At 48.8% G+C, this 19229-nt stretch overlaps 2 protein-coding genes across 20 annotated transcripts in view; one reads left to right on the top strand and one right to left on the bottom strand.

Annotated features, from left to right (window-relative positions):
• Positions 1 to 1210: 1210 nt before the first annotated feature.
• DNAAF8 (dynein axonemal assembly factor 8) lies at positions 1211 to 13753 on the bottom strand. Of its 8 annotated transcripts, none has more exons than XM_053671765.1 (9): positions 11593 to 11669; positions 10801 to 10898; positions 9821 to 9952; positions 8153 to 8656; positions 6242 to 6359; positions 4713 to 4842; positions 3653 to 3784; positions 3079 to 3177; positions 1212 to 2227 (listed from the first exon to the last, which is right to left on the bottom strand). In XM_053671765.1, the coding sequence occupies exons 2-9, from the start codon at positions 10804 to 10806 to the stop codon at positions 2062 to 2064; spliced, it is 1287 nt and encodes a 428-aa protein (XP_053527740.1). In that variant the 5' UTR covers positions 10807 to 10898; positions 11593 to 11669; the 3' UTR covers positions 1212 to 2061. The 8 variants fall into 8 exon arrangements, with proteins under 8 accessions (XP_053527743.1, XP_053527740.1, XP_053527744.1 ...); XM_053671763.1 differs by lacking the exon at positions 10801 to 10898 and adding an exon at positions 13451 to 13752 and having other exon boundaries at positions 1215 to 2227; positions 11593 to 11772; XM_053671769.1 differs by lacking the exons at positions 8153 to 8656; positions 10801 to 10898 and adding an exon at positions 13451 to 13753 and having other exon boundaries at positions 11593 to 11772.
• An 87-nt stretch (positions 13754 to 13840) lies between these two features.
• Positions 13841 to 19229, top strand: part of ANKS3 (ankyrin repeat and sterile alpha motif domain containing 3) — a 33168-nt gene continuing 27779 nt past the window's right edge. For 7 of the 12 annotated variants that reach the window (XM_053671719.1, XM_053671718.1, XM_053671720.1 and 4 more), the window contains exons 1-5: positions 13841 to 14019; positions 14675 to 14748; positions 16342 to 16547; positions 18590 to 18788; positions 18981 to 19102. In XM_053671719.1, coding sequence (XP_053527694.1) covers positions 16378 to 16547; positions 18590 to 18788; positions 18981 to 19102 — 491 coding nt within the window. In that variant the 5' untranslated portion in view covers positions 13841 to 14019; positions 14675 to 14748; positions 16342 to 16377. Of the gene's footprint in view, positions 14020 to 14674; positions 14749 to 16341; positions 16548 to 18589; positions 18789 to 18980; positions 19103 to 19229 lie in introns of those variants that run through there. The other 5 variants (XM_037137972.2, XM_037137973.2, XM_053671722.1 and 2 more) reach the window with 5 other exon arrangements.

Raw genomic sequence — 19229 nt, 5'->3', positions numbered from 1 at the left:
TCTGTCCTGTGTTCCCTGGAGAACGGGGTCGCCTGGTTTAAAGATGGCACTTACCTTCTAGGCCAGCTTCAGAGCTCTCATGGGACGTGTAGTACCCAGCCAGATCCAGCTGTTTGGTGTTGCTGACCACCCACCTCCCGCTCACAGCCAAGAGCCCAGCCCACTTCTCTCAGGTCCAGACTGTGGCTACAGGTGCCTGTCCTTTTCCTCGTTTGGCAGCTGGGACCGTCGAGTGCCTATTCCATGATATTCTCACAGTCCTATGACATAGGACTTTTCATGAAATCCCTTTCATAGATGGGGAAACTAAGGCCTCAAGAACTGCCTAAGTTCTAAGCACTGCCTCCAGGTGGTAGAACAGGCTTTCAACCCAGGTGTGAACTCCCACCACCTCATCTTCCCCCACCCCCCCACCCCCCCGCTTGCTTTGACAGAGTTACTCTCTGTTAACTTTGACTAAACTTGGAACAAAGTTTACTTTCTATCACTGTGAAACATCATAAGTGAACCTGCTGGCATTAAAAGGGGGAAATGGCTTTTGCTCTTGACAGCTAGGCTGGCAGCACAGATGGAGGCACACAGCATCCAGGCTGCCGTGCTCCCTGCATGTGTCCCAGAACTGAGGGTGAGGGAACTCCCCGTGTGGGGCAGGGCCCGGGGATGTTTTCTGCAGGAAGGCCTCCCCTGGGCCTGTGGCCTTGTGGAAGCCCCTCTTGCATGTGGCTTCTAATGAAAATATCCTTCATGATTGTGAGTGGGGGGCTGGTGGTGGGACCCCCATGGCCAAATCAAGTAGAGTCTAGTTCTGATCTTGACTGCCTGTGGCTGGCTGAGGCTGGGCAGGGCCTGTCTTGCCTGGTGCAGAGCCGAATGGGAAGAAACCCTAGCCCACCCTCAGCGGGCGGCAGCCAACGATGACCCCAGCTGTGTGCTGGAACCCAAACGCCAAGGACCGGGCTGGACTGCCTGAGTCGGCAGCCTGGGAAAACCGCAGATGGCTTTACTGCTCTTCCCGTGGGGCAGGCAGGGCGGAGTGAGGCTGAGACTGAGAAGCGGAGTCTCGGAAACAAGTTGAGGAGGGAACAAAAGTGCCATGTTTCAGGGCTTCAGCCTGTCGGGCAGCAGGGCTGGAAGGCGCAGTTATGAAAGAACCATGAAAGTGAGGGTGCAGGTAGGGGAACGATGCTTGCAAAGTGACAGGGTGACAGAGATGGGAGGGCCTCCCGTGGGCCCTGCTCTTGCTGGCTATTCGCAAGGATACCTTGTGAAACCAGGACAGTTTAGGTGTTAGAACATTCAGTGTTCTCTTCATATTTAAAGACCGACTCCACCAATTCCACAAAGGCACTTTTTATAACATTTATGTGCCTTTGTGGCTTGGGTAAAGAAAAAACATTTCAATTTCTAATTAGAAACATTTCTAATTTCAATCAAAAGTTCATTTGGTATATATGTAGTGTGTTAATTAAAGTACAAAAAATAGTAAGTATCCAGGGACCCAGAAAATCAGGCTAAATTCTCTTTTAAGACCTTTCCCACCTTGAAATTCTCCAAATACTTTTACTTAAATGTTATAGTTTTTAAAAAGACCTTTTTGAGGGCAATAACAGATGCACATTAAAGGGAAAATGCAAAAAATGGTCAAAGGTTAACAGGCTCACGGTTCCATGACAGAACAAAAGCATCGTCTCCACGGGCTTTCCTTTGAGGCCCTTTCGGAGGACCGGGGTCACCTGAGTTGTCATCATGCCACATGTACAATTTTGTGTTGGGATCTTTTTGCTCTAAATGCATGAAAATGTTCTGACCAAATTCTAACAGAGCCAGGTGACAGATCCAAAAGCACCTGCTAAGGGAAACGGGAGGGAAAAGGGACCATCGGGCCTGGGCACGGTGACAGTCAAACCATCTCCCTAATCTCTTAAGCCCAGTCCCAGAGTCACCTACAGCTGGCCCAGAGGAAACACCAGGACCTCTCTGGCTGTCCCCAGCTCAAGGGGGTCCCCCAAGGCCCCGGGACTTCCTCTTGAAGGTCTAGCCGGGCATTCTGCCTTGTGCAGCTCACAGTGTTATATGTTGCTTCTTCCCAGTCCCAGATCCAGCTGTATCTTCAGGGGCCTGAGCCTTCTGGCTGGTAAGACGCTTGCTGGCAGGCAACTGGGGCTGAGCCATCCCCTTCCGAAAAGCCCTGAGCTGCTGGAGAAGCTGACTCTTCCCAGTGCAGTCCCTGTAACGCAAGAGAAGCAACCTCAGTCAATGCCAAGCGGAGGCGAAATCTCCCAGTGCTTCGCCACTGAAACAGGGCACACACGAAAGCCAGAGCGCCTCCAGAAGTGTTCCCCCAGTCTTCCAGATGCACGCAAATAACGATGGCAGGCTCCCTCCCTCACTGACGCACAACACATGTCAACATGTGAAAGCATTTTGGGAATAAAACCTGTGTGACCTTTCTCAGCCCCAATTTTTCTCCCCTTTTTTCCTATAATGCCAGGTCATGGACCACAGTAAGGGAAAAGTTGCAATAGACTCTGACATTCTTGAAAGGTAGGGTCTGCAAGGTTTTCAATTCCAAAAATGATGGACACTGCCACAGCGTATGATTTTTAATTTGCCCCTGACCACACTGTGGCCTCCCCACAAAGGAGACTTGAGAGTTCTCTGAATTTGACATTTCACATCCTGATTCACCCAAGCCTTTCATTTCTGGCTAGCAACCATTACTTTACTCCATCCCTACTACACTTTCTCTTCACTGCCATTGCCATCACCAACTGGGAGCAAAATCAATCAGGAGAGGTATTTTTCAGAAAGAAAATATACTAATCCCTTCTCAAAAGTAGGCTAAGGTGTCCTTGGTGATGTGTAGGGACAACCGTCAGGCTGAGACAGTGCTGGGCCCCAGGTGGGCTCCTAAGACTACCCTCCCCACCTCTAAGATCCACTCCCTACCCTCATGTGCTGGCCCTTTGGGGGCGACACATAGAGCTGAAAGCACAAACATTACATGTGCCAGACCGAGGGCTCGTGCAGACAGCAGACAGGGAGCAGCCCCAGGGAGCAGGGGCCTGGGGTGGTTACCGTGGCCCTGCTGGGCCCTGCCGGTCTCTCCGGGCAGCGGTCTCCTCTTCCCCTGCCTCCTCGCTGTCGGAGGAGCTGGAGCTGGGGCTGGGGCTGGGGCTGGGACAGAGGAAACGAGAGTTCACTGGACATGCCCCAGTCCACCCCAGCCAGGCTGGGCTCCCACCAGGGACTTGGAATGCCGAGGCCTCCCTGGTGACCCAAGGCAGGAGGGTGGGCAGGCCAGCCAAACCCCAGCCCGTTCAAACCAAAGGGTCCCTGTGCTTCCTGCCAGGTGGAGGGAAGCACTCCAGGCAATGTACTCGGCCCAGACGGTTTACTTAGACCTCTGCCCAAGAAAGACTGCCACCTGCCTCAGCTTCCTCCCTCTCTGCTGGGAGAGTCTGCTGATGGGACCAAGTGGGACTGCTGGTCAGGCTCGGTTCCCGGCTAAGAGCACTTCTCAACTGAGCGGTGTTCCCAGGACTTGCCCATGCCCAAGTCTCCCCATCTGCTGAAGTCCCTGTCCCTCCTTAGGCCAACGTGGCACATGCAAAGCACTGGGTTTGCTGCAGGCAGTCATCTCTCCCCATACCTTTCCAACGGCCCCTGGTCTGATGGCTCAGTGGGCCTCAGGTCAATGAAGACGGTGGGAGGCTCCGCTGGGCTCCCTAGCTGACGGCGCTGACTCAGCCCTGCCTGGAAGCCCGGCTGTGTCGAAGCACATCTGAGGTGGAAGAGCAGGAGCGCTGGCTGAGTCACTTCTGAGACTACACATGACCTGTGCTGGGCTCGCGGCTGCCACTGACTGAGCACCCACTGTGTGTGGGGCACTGAGGCGGGCCTATCGATGAATTTGCTCTTTTACTCTTCAGAACCCTTAAGATTTCGGGCCAGTGCCATCCAACAGAACTTTCCATGATAATTAAATTATTCTCTATCTGCACTTTCTATCACAACAGCCACTTGCCACAATTTACATTTAGGATAACTAAAGTTAAATACAATAAAATGAAAAATTCAGTTCCTCAGTTGCACTGGCCATATTTCAAGGGTTCAATAACCACGTGTGGCTGGTGGCTATGAATGAACAATGCAGATCTACACATTTCTGTTGGACACTTCAACTAACTGAAGCGAAAAGGGCACTGTTGGCTCTCAGATTCCTAAAAGAGTGGAAACACCGTAGTATGGGAAGGGATACAGCTGGACCCTGTCCCCACCTCTGCTCCACTCCCCTGCTGCCCCCTCCGGCTTCAGCATTTCTCACCACAGGTGGCCTTTCTCCACCCTCCCACAATTCCCAGGGAAAAGCTGTGATTGGCCTGCCAGGGGTCAGATGCCCAGGGCCGGCCCAATTAACAGTGGCCAGACCAGGGCCATATGCCCTGGGATGGTGAAGGGAGGGTTCCCATGAGTGGGGGAAAGAGCTGGTGTTTGGGGGCTTGAGTACCAGCTCTGCCACATATGGTCTGGGTAAGACAACCTCTCTGAGTCTGTTTCCCATCTATGAAATGGAGATAATAATAGTACCTACCTGATCAGATTCTTGAGATGAAATGAGAAATATACATCAAGTGCTCCACCCACAATAGGCTGTAAGGACAGGGGCTAGTTCTAGAGAGGACAAGGTCATGGCTGGGAAGAAGTCCTACCTGCTTCTGGCCTCCAGCTGCTCAGTGTCCTCGAGCATGTCAGCAGGCACCTTCCAGGCTCTGGACTTTGTGGCACACAGGAGTGTGAGCTGTTCCATGAGCCTGTCCTGGGCACTGGGCTCAGCATGATCTGAAGGAAAAGCAAGGGAGGCTGCCTCGTAGGGACCTGGTCACTGACATACAGTCGTCTGACCCTCATGTGAATGAACCTCCAGCTTGTGCATGGACACGTGAGGGGACCAGGAGGCCCTGCTCTACTCCTCTGCTCCCCTACCTCTGCTCACCAGGGCTTGGGAAGCAGTATCCTTGGGAGCAGAGGGTTGTATTTGAGCCCCTCATAGGGGTGACTTAAAAAAAAGATTTGAGAGAGAGAGGAGAGAAAGAAACATCAATTTGTTATTCCACTTATTTATGCATTCACTGGTTGATTCTTGTGTGTGCCCTGACCTGGGATCAAACCCACCAACTGTGGTGTGTCCAGATAATGCTCCAACCAACTGAACTACCTGGCTGGGGCAGGGGTGACTTCTTCTTAACACTTTATCCCACTTCCTCATTCCCTAGTCCCACTTGTCAAAGGGGAACCATAATTAACATTTCTTCATGTTCACTTTTTTAAAATAGCAATGGGATCATCTGTAGATTTTTTTTCACTGTTTCTATCTTTGAGTTAGCGTATACAGATTCCCCCAGTGAGCTTGCAGTGTTCTGGGATTTAACTGATTTTACTAGATTCCCGTTGAATACTGATACCAAATATGGGTCACTTTCCATTTTTCACAAATGTTAATGCTGCAGCATATATGAACAGCCTTGAATACATATCTTTACCTGCCTGGGTGAGCACGTATTAGGATAAACTTTAGAAGTGGAATAGCTTGATCAAAGGCCTATATCCCTTTAAAATAGAAAACAGATTCTGCCACACTGCCCTCCAAAAAGGGTTACAAATTACAGCTCCCACCCTCACCCCACCTCAGGCCCTGAGCTGGTAGCTCAGTTGATTAGAGCATCATCTCGACACATCAATGTTGTGGGTTCAATGCCCAGTCAGGGCACAAACAAGACTCAACTAATGGCCCTGGCTAGTGTAGCTCAGTGGATTGAGTGCTGGCCTGAGAACCAAAAGGTCACTGATTCTATTCCCAGTCAGGGCACATGCCTGGGTTGTGGCCCAGGTTCCCAGGTGGGGGCATGCAAGAGGCAACCGATCGATGTATCTCTCACACATTGATGTTTCTCTCCCTCTCTTTCTCCCTCCCTTCCCCTCTTTCTAAAGGTAAATAAATAAAGCTCAACCAGCAAATGCATCGATAAATGGAACAACAAATTGATGTTTCACTCTCTCTCTAAAATCAATTAAAAAATTAAATACAGTGAGGGCTGAGCAGCACGAGGGCCGAGGCAGCCGAGAGGACGCAGTGGGCCCCAGGGCTGACTGTGCCCAGCCTGAGGACCTATTTTACTGAGAGGCCCTGGAAGGAGCTGCTTTTGGGGATGCACTTGGACGCTGGTGTTTAGGGTCAGACCTCTGCCCTGGAGGCGACCAGCTGCCCACCACACGGTTCCAGGTGCGACGTCTCCCTGGTCATCTTCTCGTCCAGCCAGGCTCTGCAGAACGTGATCCAAATCTGACTCTTCAAGTTGCTGAAATGATGAAAGTGATGACTGTGAGGCTATCGTGAGATGTCCAGAGGCATGCCCACGTTTGCAGACTGGGCCTGCTCATCCACCCTGTCAGGGCTGCAGAATGAACCACCTGGGGTCTGCACCTCTTTCCTGTGCCTTTTTGGGCAATATGTACTTCTGTTCCTGGCACAAAGAAATATTTTGACCTGAAGGAAACCCAGTGCCTTTTTATTTTCGTTTTTTAAATCTTCACCAAAGATATGTTAATTGATTTAGAGAGAGAAAATAGGGAGAGAAAAACTGATGTGAGAAACATTGATCAGCTCCTTCCTTGCATGTACCTCTACCAGAGACTGAACCCACAACATAGGTACATGTCCTAACCAGGGGTGGAACCCGCAACCTTTTGGTGTACAGGACGATACTTCAGCCAGCTGAGCCACCCAGCCAGGGCCAGTGTCTTTTTAAAACTTTATAGATCCATATGGGTTTAAAATGTTGAGAGGGTAAAAAGTTTTGCTCTATTAAGATTGCACTAGGCAGGTGCTGAAAATTGGAGGACTTGAAAAAGAATGCTATGGGGCAGAGTGGGTGTGATCAGGAAGGAAATTCTTCAGGAGTTAATGCTTCTTATATATGACCTTGCAGCTCCTTGCAACCCTGTAGAGGTCAGTGAATATGAAGGTGTTTAGGGGCAAACAGAAAGAATGGAATTAATGAGAATGAAATTGGTGAAAATTAACTCCATGAACACCTTGTTGCCAGTTTTCTCTAAATTGTTAAGAAAATTATCCAGAATTGGTAAATAAGGCAAAAAAAGAGAATTGCATGACCTTTCAATGTCATGTTGGAGCTTTTCTAAGTTCATCTTTCTAGAGGGAGGTTAGTTTGCACAATTGATCAGGGCCCGCCTGTTTTATAACTTTGGAAAATGGAGAAGGTGCAATGGTTTTCTTCTGTCTAGTAAAGAAGATTCTTCCCTCATATGTCTCAGTTCCGTTGCCCTGTAAGATCTTGACCAATTTTGCACTTAAAGTAGCTATTCTATCTTGGCATTCATTTCTTTTCCCCCAGTGTTTTACTAAATCCTAGTTTCTCATAATCTTGATGAACTGGTTTTGTCACCCTGCTGGTTCCCTCATTCACAAGCTAAATCCACCATTAACAGGTGTTCACTATTTGTATGAGAACTGGAGCTTTAACATATTGAGAATTATGCTTTGACAGAGTCTGTTCTCTATCTTTTATATGCAGTTGTGTGTCTTTATAAACATGCTTGGGATTGCACTTTTTTTTTTTAAGAAGGCTGGAGTACTCTTCCTTGCTCTTGTTAACTATCTGAGGATGGATGTCTGTTTGCCAGGACTGCACACCCCTAGTCAGGTATCACAAGCTGCCTGCCATTGGAGAGGGGACCATGGGCCTAAGGTCACTGCTGTGGAGTAAATGTTGATGACCCTCCCAACTTCACTCGGAATCCTAACCCACAATATGACGGGGTTTGGAGGTGGTGCCTGTGGGAGGTGATCAGGTCATGAGGGGATGGCCTCCATGAATGGAACTTGTGTTCTCATAAAAGAGGCTCCACAGAGTCCCCAGCCCCTTCCACCAAGTGAGACAAGGTGAGAAGAGGGAAGGCTTCTCACCAGACACGGAATGTGCCAATGTCTTGATCTTGGGATTTTATTATAGCAACAGCCATAGATTAAGACAGGTGCAGTGGGCCGGCCCTCAAGTTGGCCTGTGAAGGAGCATCTGAGGACCACTACAGGGCACGCCCTGAGGACGCACAGGGCAAGAGAGCTGCCTACCTGAAGGGAGAGCACTGGCAAGCCTTCCTGGGGCCCCTGAGGTGGCGTTTCTGGTCTTGGACCTGCCACTGCAGCTTCACAGGGAGTCTCCTTCACTTGACTGTGGTCATTGCAGGCAGGGCCCTGGGCACCCCAGGTGACTTTATGCAGTAGGTCTCTCTCAATCATCTTCCTTCTCTCCCTTCGAAGGGCTCTTCGGTTCCCACAGTCTGAGCCCTCCCGAACCCAGGAGGCAGCATTTGGGTCCGTCCTCAGGTCTCCTTCTGGGAGACACGGGGTGGCTTCTCCCTGTGGCCCCCAGGGAGGACTCGGGGATCCTTTGTTGTTGAAGGACATGCCCCCAAGGTCACCTTCCTGCCACGTGGGGGTCTCCTCAGGCATCCTAAGAAGAGAGCTGCTCTCACCACTGCTCTCCACGGGCTGGCCAGGGTCCCTTCCTTCCATTGTCCTTGCATTCCATTCAACCCAGGGCTCTGGTGAGAATTCCATAGGCACCGCAAGTAGCTATCAAGAAAAAAGGTGTCCTCGGTTGACAGCCTCAAAAACATACTTTAGGGAAAATTTTTTCTTACTGTGGTAAAAATATATTTATAACAAATTTTGTCATGTTAGCATTTGTAAATATATGGTTCCATGGCATTAAGTACATTCATAATATTGTGCAACCATCAGCACCGTTTCCTAAGCTCTTCCATCCCCCAAACAGAAACTCTGTACCTCCCCTCACCCAGCCCCTGGTAGACTATAATCTATTTTCTGTCTCTAAGAACTTGCCTATTCTAGCTGTGTCATGGAAGTAGAACATACCCCACCTGTCCTTTTGTGACCTTTTACTTAGCTCAGTGTTTCCAAGAACTTCATATTGTAGCACATGTCAGGACTTCGTTCTTTCTTGTGGATTAAATAACATTCCACTATATGGCTAGCCACATTTTGTCTACCTATTTTGTTTGTTGATGGACACGTGGGTTGCTTCCGCCTTTGGCCACCATGAATGGGCCACACAGCTATTCAGGGATGGACAAGATGAAGCCCAGGCCTTTTGACTCCACAGCAAGCCCACAGTTCCACCCCCATGAGTTGGTACAGACTTTCCCACCTCAGATTTAAAAAAAAAACTTCCAGAATCGCTGAGGTAATTGTAGAAATGAAGAAAACAAAATAAAGTCACAAAGACATCATTCCACCTGAACTAACCAGGGGTCTTGGCAGCCCGGGGGAATTTCTCCTGTTTGGGGTTCTTTCAGACATACTTTTAGGCATTGCTGAGTGAGTGGATGACTTCTGTCATGGTGATAGGGAGGAGACATGCCCTGGCTCTGTAAGATGATCCTGTGTCAGTGCTCGCACTGAGAACTGAGTATAGCTGGGGGTCAAGAGTATATAGCAGGGACAAAATGAGAGAAATTGAGTCCCCACCCCTGGTCCTAAGTGTGCTGGGCTCCGGGAAAAGTACTATGCACAAGGCGGGTAGATGTTTGGTGCCTGAATTTCTTCGGCTGTGCCCAGAAAAAGGCCTGGTGTGCAGAGAGGCTGGACTAGGAGTTTTAACCTCTCTGACCTGCACTGCTGTTAAGTCCAGTGAGAGCCATGGGTACCCACTCCCACACCCCGTTCTGCCAGCAGGGTCCCAGCATACTGGATCCCTAGAGCCTGCATTCCACAGACCTCAGGAGGAGCTCTGTCAGCAGGAGGCACCCAGCCCCTGTCAGGTTCTTCAGCCAGCTCCTCCGACAAGTCTGGAATCAGGGTGGTTTGATTTCGCTGGAAGATGAACAGTTCCTCCTCTTCACAGTCTGACTGTGGACAGACCAGAGACCTTAGGGATTATGCGGTAGTGGGCATAGCCAGAAGGGCCTGGAGCCCCACCTGACCTTGCCCTACCCTACCCTGGCCCACGCTGCTGCTGGGGAACACAGAGATTATTTCTCTCCCAAAGGTTCTTGCCCCGTGCTGGTTCCTGGGGATGATTTTAGAAAAGTGGGCTCAGCAGCACCACCTCGTGGAGGTGAGATCCAGTGCTCCTAATTCTGCATGTACCTGTATCCTTAAGACTGCATACATAAAGTGTTCAGTTAATGCCTGGTGCTGAATGAACTGGGCACTAAAGTGGTAGCTGAAAGAGCAGAGTCCAACCTCCCCCCATGACATCAGCCTTGGTTTGTGGCCTCTAATACAGGGGCGGGGGCACTTATAGTTGCCAGCCCACCTCAACAGGTGTATTCTGAAGATGAGAGCAAATGAGACTGAAGATGTGAAAAGACCCTGAGGTTGCATTATTTACTCCCTACTAGCCTCGCTGTGCACTGGAGGATCCCTGAGGTCTAAGCTGTGTCACATTTATCTTTGCAGATGCCACAGGTTAAGACCCAAACCTGACTTGTTCCTTCTAAAACCTTGGCCCTGTCTCTAAACGCCCAGCTCCAACCTGTGGAGACACCCTGCTGACACCCACTGCTGAAGAGCTACCTTGTGCATTGCCCACTTTGCTCTGTTCATCGGGTTGCTGTTATGTCTTACATATGTGCACACACCTAATTTCCACCACGTGGAGAAGTTGATACAGCTTATATAAGCCTGAATTCAAAGCCCCTTTTGTCACCCAACATTCTCTTAGTCGGCAGAAACTATTGTAGAAACACAATTACCATCATGGTGAAGCAGGGCCCACTACAGTGTATATTGTTACAAAGTGCTCCTGGTCCTTGAAGAGGCTGAGTGGGCTCCTTAAATGCTTGCTGATGAACTGCATGTGATCAATAAGAAAATTACTATGTATTATACATTCACCACATGCCAAACACTGTGCTCCAATGTAGATTATTTAATTGTTACAACAATTTACAATGTGAAGCCTCAGTCCATAACTCTTATAGCAAGCTGGGGTGTTTGCCAGGATGAGAAAAATGCTAGCATATGGTGATTTTGTTAACTATCTTGAGCACACACTCTGCACCAGACACTTTATATACAGATTCCCAAATTTGTGCCAGTGATAACTATCTGCATTTTGCAGCAAAGAAATTGAGGTTGACCCAGGTATAGAAACTGCCCGCAGATTACACGGTAAATTAGCAACTGAGTGAAGATGAGGATCAAGGTCTGCTTGGTGCTGACGCTCCTGTTCTTCCTCCTCTGCTGAGGTGCTGTTCTCGACTCTCTGTTGGACCAGGACTTGGCCAGGACCACCATTGACAGTGGCTACCATTTCAGTGCATTGTGATAAGCCCCTGGAGGAATCCTCCACTTGTGATTTGGGGTCACTGCTATAGGCTGGGAGGGTGCTGAGCACCAGTAAATGTATTCAGAGAACAAAAACAGAGACAATGAATGCAGAGCTGATAAGCTCCACAGCTGTCCTTGCATCAGCACCACATTTGTCATGGGACAGGAAGAGCAGTCAAGGCCCAGGACAACATGGGAACAAGGCGCTTGCTTACCGAAGAGGAATCCGAGTCCAGAGATGGAAGCTGCTCCCTGGCAGCCTCAAGAATGGCCTCCCAGGGCCCCATCTGCGAGGCCCAAGGAGAGGGCAGTGAGGGCCCCACATCTTTGTCTTGGGATGCCATGAGAGCCTGGGCTCAAGGGAAGCTTCTCAGCGTACCATCGTCCAAGGAACCCTGGAGACAATGTAGGGTGAGGTGACAGGATCCAGGGACAAAGGGTAAAGAGCTGGAGGGGGGCTGCCTTTTCATAGCATCTACTACTTTGCTGGGGATGAAAATGAACTCACAGACCTTCCATCCCATTTCCCATCTAGTTCTGCAGGTTCCTGTTACTGAGTGCCAGGCACTGTGCCCTGAGTTGTGTAAATGTGTGTGCAGTGCAGTGCAGTATGGAGCCTGTAGATATAGGTATATAATGTAATGATATTGTATGATAATAGAGATATGTATTAATATATGATATATGTACATAGGTATGATATATAGAATGATACATGTATATGTGTATGGATATACATAAACTATATCTCTCATGTAACACAGACACTACTATCTACATTTTATAGGCTTAGAGAAATTATATTGTTAGTAAATGGCACAGACAGAATTTGTAACAAAATTAGAGGGGATTTGAGGCCCCACTATTTTTTACTGCTCCCTACAAAGGAATAAGAGCAGAGATTTTCAACCTTTTTCATCTCACGGCACATATAAAATTCTGCAGCATATCAAAAAACATATTTTTTACTGATCTGACAAAAATAGGTATAATTTTGATTCATTCACAAGGGACCACTATTGTTCTGTTGGCTGTTGTCTTTTTTTTAATTTGATAGTCTAAGGGAAAAGAGGTCAGTATCTCTAACTATAGTCAGGTATTGCATGTTTTAAAAATTCTTGTGACACAGTCATTGAAAATCACTGGACTAGAGACATTTTGGAGTCCCCAGTTTTTTGTTTTGAGTCAAATTAACCCCTTATACTTAGATGCCCCCCTTTTGTATTCCACAGTCTAAAAGGAAAAGGCCCTGCCCCTTAAGGGTCGAGGAGATTTTAGGAAAGTGGGATGATGGTCCTTAAGAGCCAGTCCTGGAGTTTCCTTGCAGCCTGAGAGGTAGCCGGGCTTATTAAATAGGAAGCGAACACTACTGTTTCAGCCCTAGCTGGCTATCATTCTAGCTCAGGGCTCTCATCAGTGTAGCAGCAGGAGCGTGAGCGGAGACTGGAACTTGGTGCACCCAGAACTGAGAACTGGAGGGTGTGGACACAGACGGTAGATACAACAACACGGAGTGTTCTCTACACGGCAGATCTGAGGGCAACAGAATCTCGTAGGTGAAGGGGGCTACCGGAGATTCAGATGATTTCTTCAGGTGGACAAGACAATTCAGGGAATGGGAAAGGCACTACGCGTTGCGGGAGGAACAGTGTCTCACTGAAAACTGCCCAACATGTCTGGGGGAGGAAGGTGTCAGTCGCTAGTCTTTGGACAAAAACAAACCAGATCGTGCAGGGTCCTGAATGCCAAGTTGAGGGGCTTGGCTTATTCAGCAGAGGAGGGTTAAACCAAAACCATAACGAACCGATAGCTCAAGTCTCTTCCAAATCCCAACTCTTAAAGCAGGTCTGTTTCTTGGCTCGTTAGTCCCGCCCAAAGTCCCGCCCCTAGCGGGTAGTTGTTATGACAACTAGACGCCAACGACCTCCCGGGTCAGGCTTTTAAAAGCTAAAGTTCGGAAACTGCGAAAACCCAGCAGCTGTCCTCTCATATACCCCCAGCCTCCCCTTCCCCGCGTCCCGTACAATTCTCGACATTTATCTCTGCAACTGCGGCAGGCCCGGGGCCCCTCACCTCAGGTCTCCGCCTCCTGACGGCGCTACAAACAGTCTCCAGCGCGTCCCACCGGTCTCGTTCGCCCCCTTGGGCCGCGGCGCAACCACTGACACTTTCACCACCGTCAGAATCTCCCCTCAGCAGAGTTTTACTTTACTGTACTACCAACCGCTCCCCGCAACAACTCCCCACTGCCTCCTTCGCGGCTCGGAGCTTCTTCCCTCTCTTGCAATAGGATTGGTTCCTACGGTCAGTGAAGGGACCGGATAAGCGACCTCGCCCTGCTCATTGGCTGCTGTGGGTGTCATACAGAAAGCGGGCTAGCGGACAGGACGGTCTTGGTTTTGGACTAACGGCCGGAGCTGCCCCGCGGACTCGCGAGCGTCCCGGCGTGCCCCGCGCCTTCGCAACCACTTCCGGGGCGGGAGCTGGGCCGCGGTGTCTGGTCTCGGCGGCACCCGGCGTGGAGGGGTCTCAGGCGCGTGCGGAGAACAGGGTGCCCCGCCGAAGGAGAGCGGCAGCGAGCGGACGCGGCTTTGGCGGCGGCAGCGGGCCAAAGGAGGTCCAGGGCCGAAAGTCCAGCCTAGGTAGGGTCCACGGCGGACCGGCCCTGCCTGGTGCCGGCACCTGCTGTCCACCTGCGTAGCCCGCAGCGGGGCTCCCCAGCCCAGCGGTTTGTTACCGTATGAGTTTGTGACTCGTAGCTTCTGCTTCTGCAGCTATGGAGCGGGCATGATAAAGCCACTTTCCACGTAGGGTTGCTGGAAGGAGGCGCCAAGGGACGTCAGTGCTGTAGGTGCTCGGATTCTTCTCTAGGGACCTCCCCAGGATTTGAGAACGAAGTTGGGGTACCTCGGCCTGGGCGAGGGCCCAGGAGCCTGCGTGAGAAGGGAATGCCCTGGGGCTTTACAGCTATCTCTTCCCTGTGGGCGTAATAGTCCACCACCACCGTCATCTTTTTTTTTTAAGTTAACATTTTGCTTGTTTTTAAAGTAGTGGATACTTAGTATTTTACAAAATGGGCAGAACCAAAAGGTAGAGTGAAAAAAGGTCTCATTCCTAGTACTACTTCCTGGAGATAAGTTCTGGAAGTGATATGCAAAAGACATTGTATAGCGAATACCCCATCTGGAAGTGATATGCAAAAGACATTGTATAGCGAATACCCCATCATTGTAGAGTGTCTGGCATGTGGCAGGGTGAAAGGAAGTAATAATAACTTTATGGTCTTTTCACATCCAGATCCTTTCTTCGTAAGCTCTTTGAGCAGAGTCTGATTCTGATTGTCACTGCGCACTCTTCAGGGTGTCAAACAGGTGAGCATGCAATAAAAGGACAGACAACAGGGCCTCCACCGGAGAGGAGGCATTTGCAGTCGAAGAGACATACTCACAGAACGCTTGAGGGGTGCATTGAAAATAGCTCTGAACTGATACAGCTTATTTAGCTTCTAAATCCAGGCTCTGTGGGCCAGGACTGCTCAGGTTGAGGGTGCTCACCTGTGAAGTGAGAGTTTCTTGAACTTAGGGCCTGCCAAGGTGAAAGATGGTGAATCTGGAAGGTAGGGCTTTGCTCTGAATTTGGTTGCCTGTGTAGGCCCCATCACATGTACACATAGTCTTGCAAAGGTCCTCCAGTTCTTTTGTCCTCCAGCTTGGCAGCTCGTTTGTTGTTTGGCCATCTTGGCTGTCATCTGGAGCTTGGAAAGATTCTTTAATAGAGACTGAGGTCCAAGTGGCATCTATGAACTGCTTTGGTACCTTTGGGCCATCTGAACTGGATGTGGCCTTCCCTTGCTCTTTTCTACATTTGCTTCTTTGTCCTTTCCCACCCAGAATAGAACAGGAGACAGATGTCACTCCTGGACTTGAGAGTTCCACTAGGAAGCTAATGACTTGGCCTTAATTTGGGTAGGAATCCCAGAATAAAGGGCTCTCATAATCACAGACTTTTCTTCCAGGTGTTGTCCTCTCTCCCACTTTCAAGGGATACATAGGTACATTCCTAGTCGCTTAATATTTACTGAACACCAATCACATCCTAGTTTGTATGGTAGAGGCTCTCAATTTTGTTCAAAATTTATTTGTTTAAAAGAACTTAAATTCAGTAAATGAGTTTTGATAAATACATAGAGTCACATATTCACCAGTTAAGATGTAGAACAGGTCATCACCCCCAAATTCCCTCTTGCTTTCCCTTTGTGCCGTATATCCCACACCTCTGGTACTACTGATCTGTCACTCCAACCCTTTGATTTTATCTTTCCAAGAAAGTCATATAAATGGAATCACACAGTAAGTAGCCTTTGGGTCTGGCTTTTAGCCCAGTGTGTTTGAGATTGTTTCCATTGTTGTGTATATCAACTGTTCTTTCTGCTTATTGCCAGGAGCATTCCATCCTATGAATGTGCCACTATTTGTTTAACCATTATTCCATGTGTCTTTTTTTTTCCTATGTGTCTTTAACAACAGCCCTTTGAGATACTATGTATCCATTAGACCATGAGGAACTGGGGATGGGAGATGCTAAGTAGTAGAGCTAAGGTACAACTTCAGGTCTAGGGTTCTTTCCCACCACACCCAAGAACTGATTTTGTTCATTGACCCAATCAGAATTTCTTTATCGACCATCTAAGAAGTTGTCTAATTTCTTGGGTTCCTGGCAAACACCCTTTCTAGAATGTGGGACCTGTGGATTAATGACGAAAAATACACACGGCAGTTTACGACTCACCTGCTCTTCTTTTTCTGTCTCATGACAGACTCACAAAATCATACAATATGTAATGAGAGGAAGTTTTCTAAGTCAGTCCCAGGAAGGAATCGACTGCATTGGGTAGCAGACTGCTAAGAGAGTGACATAGCTGCCTACTGTGGGTAGGAATATGACCATCCTGTTTCATTCCCTAGAACCACCAGAAAAGAAAGACCTAACCCTCCACAGTAATGTCGGAGCTCAGCGATGAAGCCAGTGAGCCAGAACTCCTGACTCGCAGCTTGTCCATGTGGCACGGGCTGGGTGCACAGGTCAACTGGGAGGAGTTGGCTGTCCCCTTGGATCTCCACACAGCAGCTTCCATCGGCCAGTATGAAGTGGTGAAGGAATGTGTGCAGCGGTAAGAAATCTTGCCTCATTAGTGGCTTTAGCTCCCATGTGGAGATATTAGTAAGCTAGCCAGACCTTGTAGACATTTAATACATATGGCATAGATTAATCTGCTTCTATTAGGCAGTTGTCAGTAATGATTTATGCTGGACTCTAACAAGGAAGGCAGTTTTTATTCCCAGGAAGAAAAATCTAGTTTAAATTTTTTTCATAGGCTTAGCCAGAAACATTTTTGGCTACTTTAACCAGAGTAATTTTATTGTTTTCACTAATTGTAGAAATGCTCAAATTAAAACAAAGATAGAAAATGATGCCCTGTGACCTTTTCCCAAGGGATTCATTTTAATCCCTTGTGCCCTTCTCTCCCCTCCAGCTTCTGCCATAGAGGAGGAGGCAGCAAGGTTTATCTGTCCCTTTGGAGGATTGCCATCTGAATTAACTGCCACACCGTTTTTACTAATGTTACACATATATTAAGTCCAGATACAGCATCCGTGGCCATTGGCTATTTGTCGTTTGTGGTACAATGTGATGTGTACTGTAATTTTTGGAAAAGAATCTGTCTCCTTGCTTCCGCCTCCTTATGTCCACCACACTTTGTGCTCACATTCCCATTTCTCATCAATAACCCAGAAAAATGATCTATGTCCATACTGACATATGCCTGTTCCAGTTCCTGAGGTACCTAAGCTGAGCCTCATTAAACTCTCAGATCTCCAGTTCCCAAGTCAGAGCCATCGCTTATAAAAACCTGACCACTCGAATACAAGTGCATTGTGGTGAGGGATAACCCTTTGTACTCCCGCACCAGGTGGCCTTGCAGTTGTGTAGCTGGGTACTCAGGCAGCACATCCTATCACAGGGTCACTATGACCCCAGTTATAAATCTGCTCTTTTAGTATTCTTGGGCTTTTCAGACTCAGGTTGTGCTAGTAAAATGCACAGTTCAGAACAGCCCCACAGAGGAGAAGAGGGAAGTGTTGGTGTTTTGATTGGGATTGTGATGCTGGCTGAGCCCAAGGCTTGCTCGCAGTAAAACAGACCAAGAACCCAAGGAGTTGGAGGCAACAGAATGGGAGATTGGGCTGATGGGAGGTGTAAGAGCCTCAGATATGTTCTGCCAAGGGTCAGGTCCTTCCCTCTCCATGTGGAATTGAGTGCTCCATCAAGTGAAGGTCATGTGGTGAGTACAAATTGGTCTTCATGTGGCTCTCCCAGCCAGCAGTTGTTACTGCATCCCTGGAATCAGAACATTTCAGAGTGGCTATGTGGGCATCCCAGAGTCAATAGAAGATGCTGGCGAATCGTATGGTTTAATATGTGCAGACCTACGAGAGGCACAAACTGTGTGGATTGATTGGCAGTTGTTAGCTCCACTGGAGGCAAGGACTGTGGAAGAGGAAAGGCAGTGGGGCATGAACTGCACAGGATGTTTCTGGAAGTGGATGTTATTTCCATACCCTAACCACAACCTCTGGGTTGGGAAGCCCACATTTTTTTTTCCTGTGGGAAATGTTTTCTAGAATTCTAATTAAAAGTAGAAAGATGGGATTATTTTGTTGTGGATTTTCTAAGAATTTTTTTTAATTGATTTTAGAGAGGGTGGCAGGGGGGAGAGAGAGATTTGTTCCATTTATTTATGCATTCATTCATTGGTTGATTTCTTGTATGCGCATGACTCTGGATTGAACCCACAGCCTTGGTGTATTGAGACAGTGCTCTAACTATCTGAGCTACCCAGCCAGGGCTCGAAGAACGTTTCTGTAGGGTGAGGTGACAAAGGAGAAATCAGTTACAGTGGGACTCCATTGTCTCTCCTCTCCCACCGGCACTGGACTAGCACACTGATCTGTTGGTGGAAGGTAGTCAGGCTCCAGGTCAGGATTTTTTAACCTTAGCATTACTGACAATCTGGGCCAGGTCATTCTTTGTGGTAGGAGCTGTTCTGTGCACTGTAGGATGTTCAGCAGCACCCCTGGTCTCAACTCCGGCTCTGGTAAACCCCACATGTGAGATGGCTGGTTGTGTCTAGCATATCTTGCGTTTGTTTAGGAGAGAGTTAGATTTGAATAAGAAGAATGGTGGTGGCTGGACCCCGCTGATGTATGCCTCCTACATTGGACACGATACCATCGTGCACCTGCTGCTCGAGGCGGGGGTGAGTGTGAATGTGCCGACCCCAGAAGGGCAGACTCCACTGATGCTGGCTTCCAGCTGTGGCAACGAGAGCATCGCCTACTTTCTCCTCCAGGTGAGCTACGAGGGGCCTCAGGCGCAGAAATCTGAGGGGCTCCTGGCTAATCTGGCAGAGGTGTGAACCACTGTAGGCCATGGTGTACTTGTGCGTGTAATCACTTTGATTCTTTCAGCATGATTGCCCAGAGGGCGCCTATTCCACGCAGAGGAGACAAGGCTGTAATGAGCATTCTGTGTTCTCTCGAAGCAAGGTGCTGAGCTAGAAATGAAGGACATTCAAGGCTGGACCGCACTCTTCCACTGCACCAGTGCAGGACATCAGCAGATGGTGAAGTTCCTTTTGGACAGTGGGGCAAATGCCAACGTGAGGTGATTATCAAGTCTTAAATGGCCAAAGGAGTGGGTATGGTCGTGTCTAACTCTAAGGAGGGCAGCTGTAGAGGCAGCTGTAGGCCAGAGTCAGAGTAGCCCCCATCTATATCAGGAATTCAGACAA

Source organism: Artibeus jamaicensis, unplaced genomic scaffold (assembly GCF_021234435.1).
Source record: "Artibeus jamaicensis isolate MK-2021 breed Jamaican fruit bat unplaced genomic scaffold, CSHL_Jam_final contig_700, whole genome shotgun sequence".
Taxonomy (NCBI): domain Eukaryota; kingdom Metazoa; phylum Chordata; class Mammalia; order Chiroptera; family Phyllostomidae; genus Artibeus; species Artibeus jamaicensis.
This window is presented reverse-complemented; position numbering and strand designations above follow the sequence as displayed.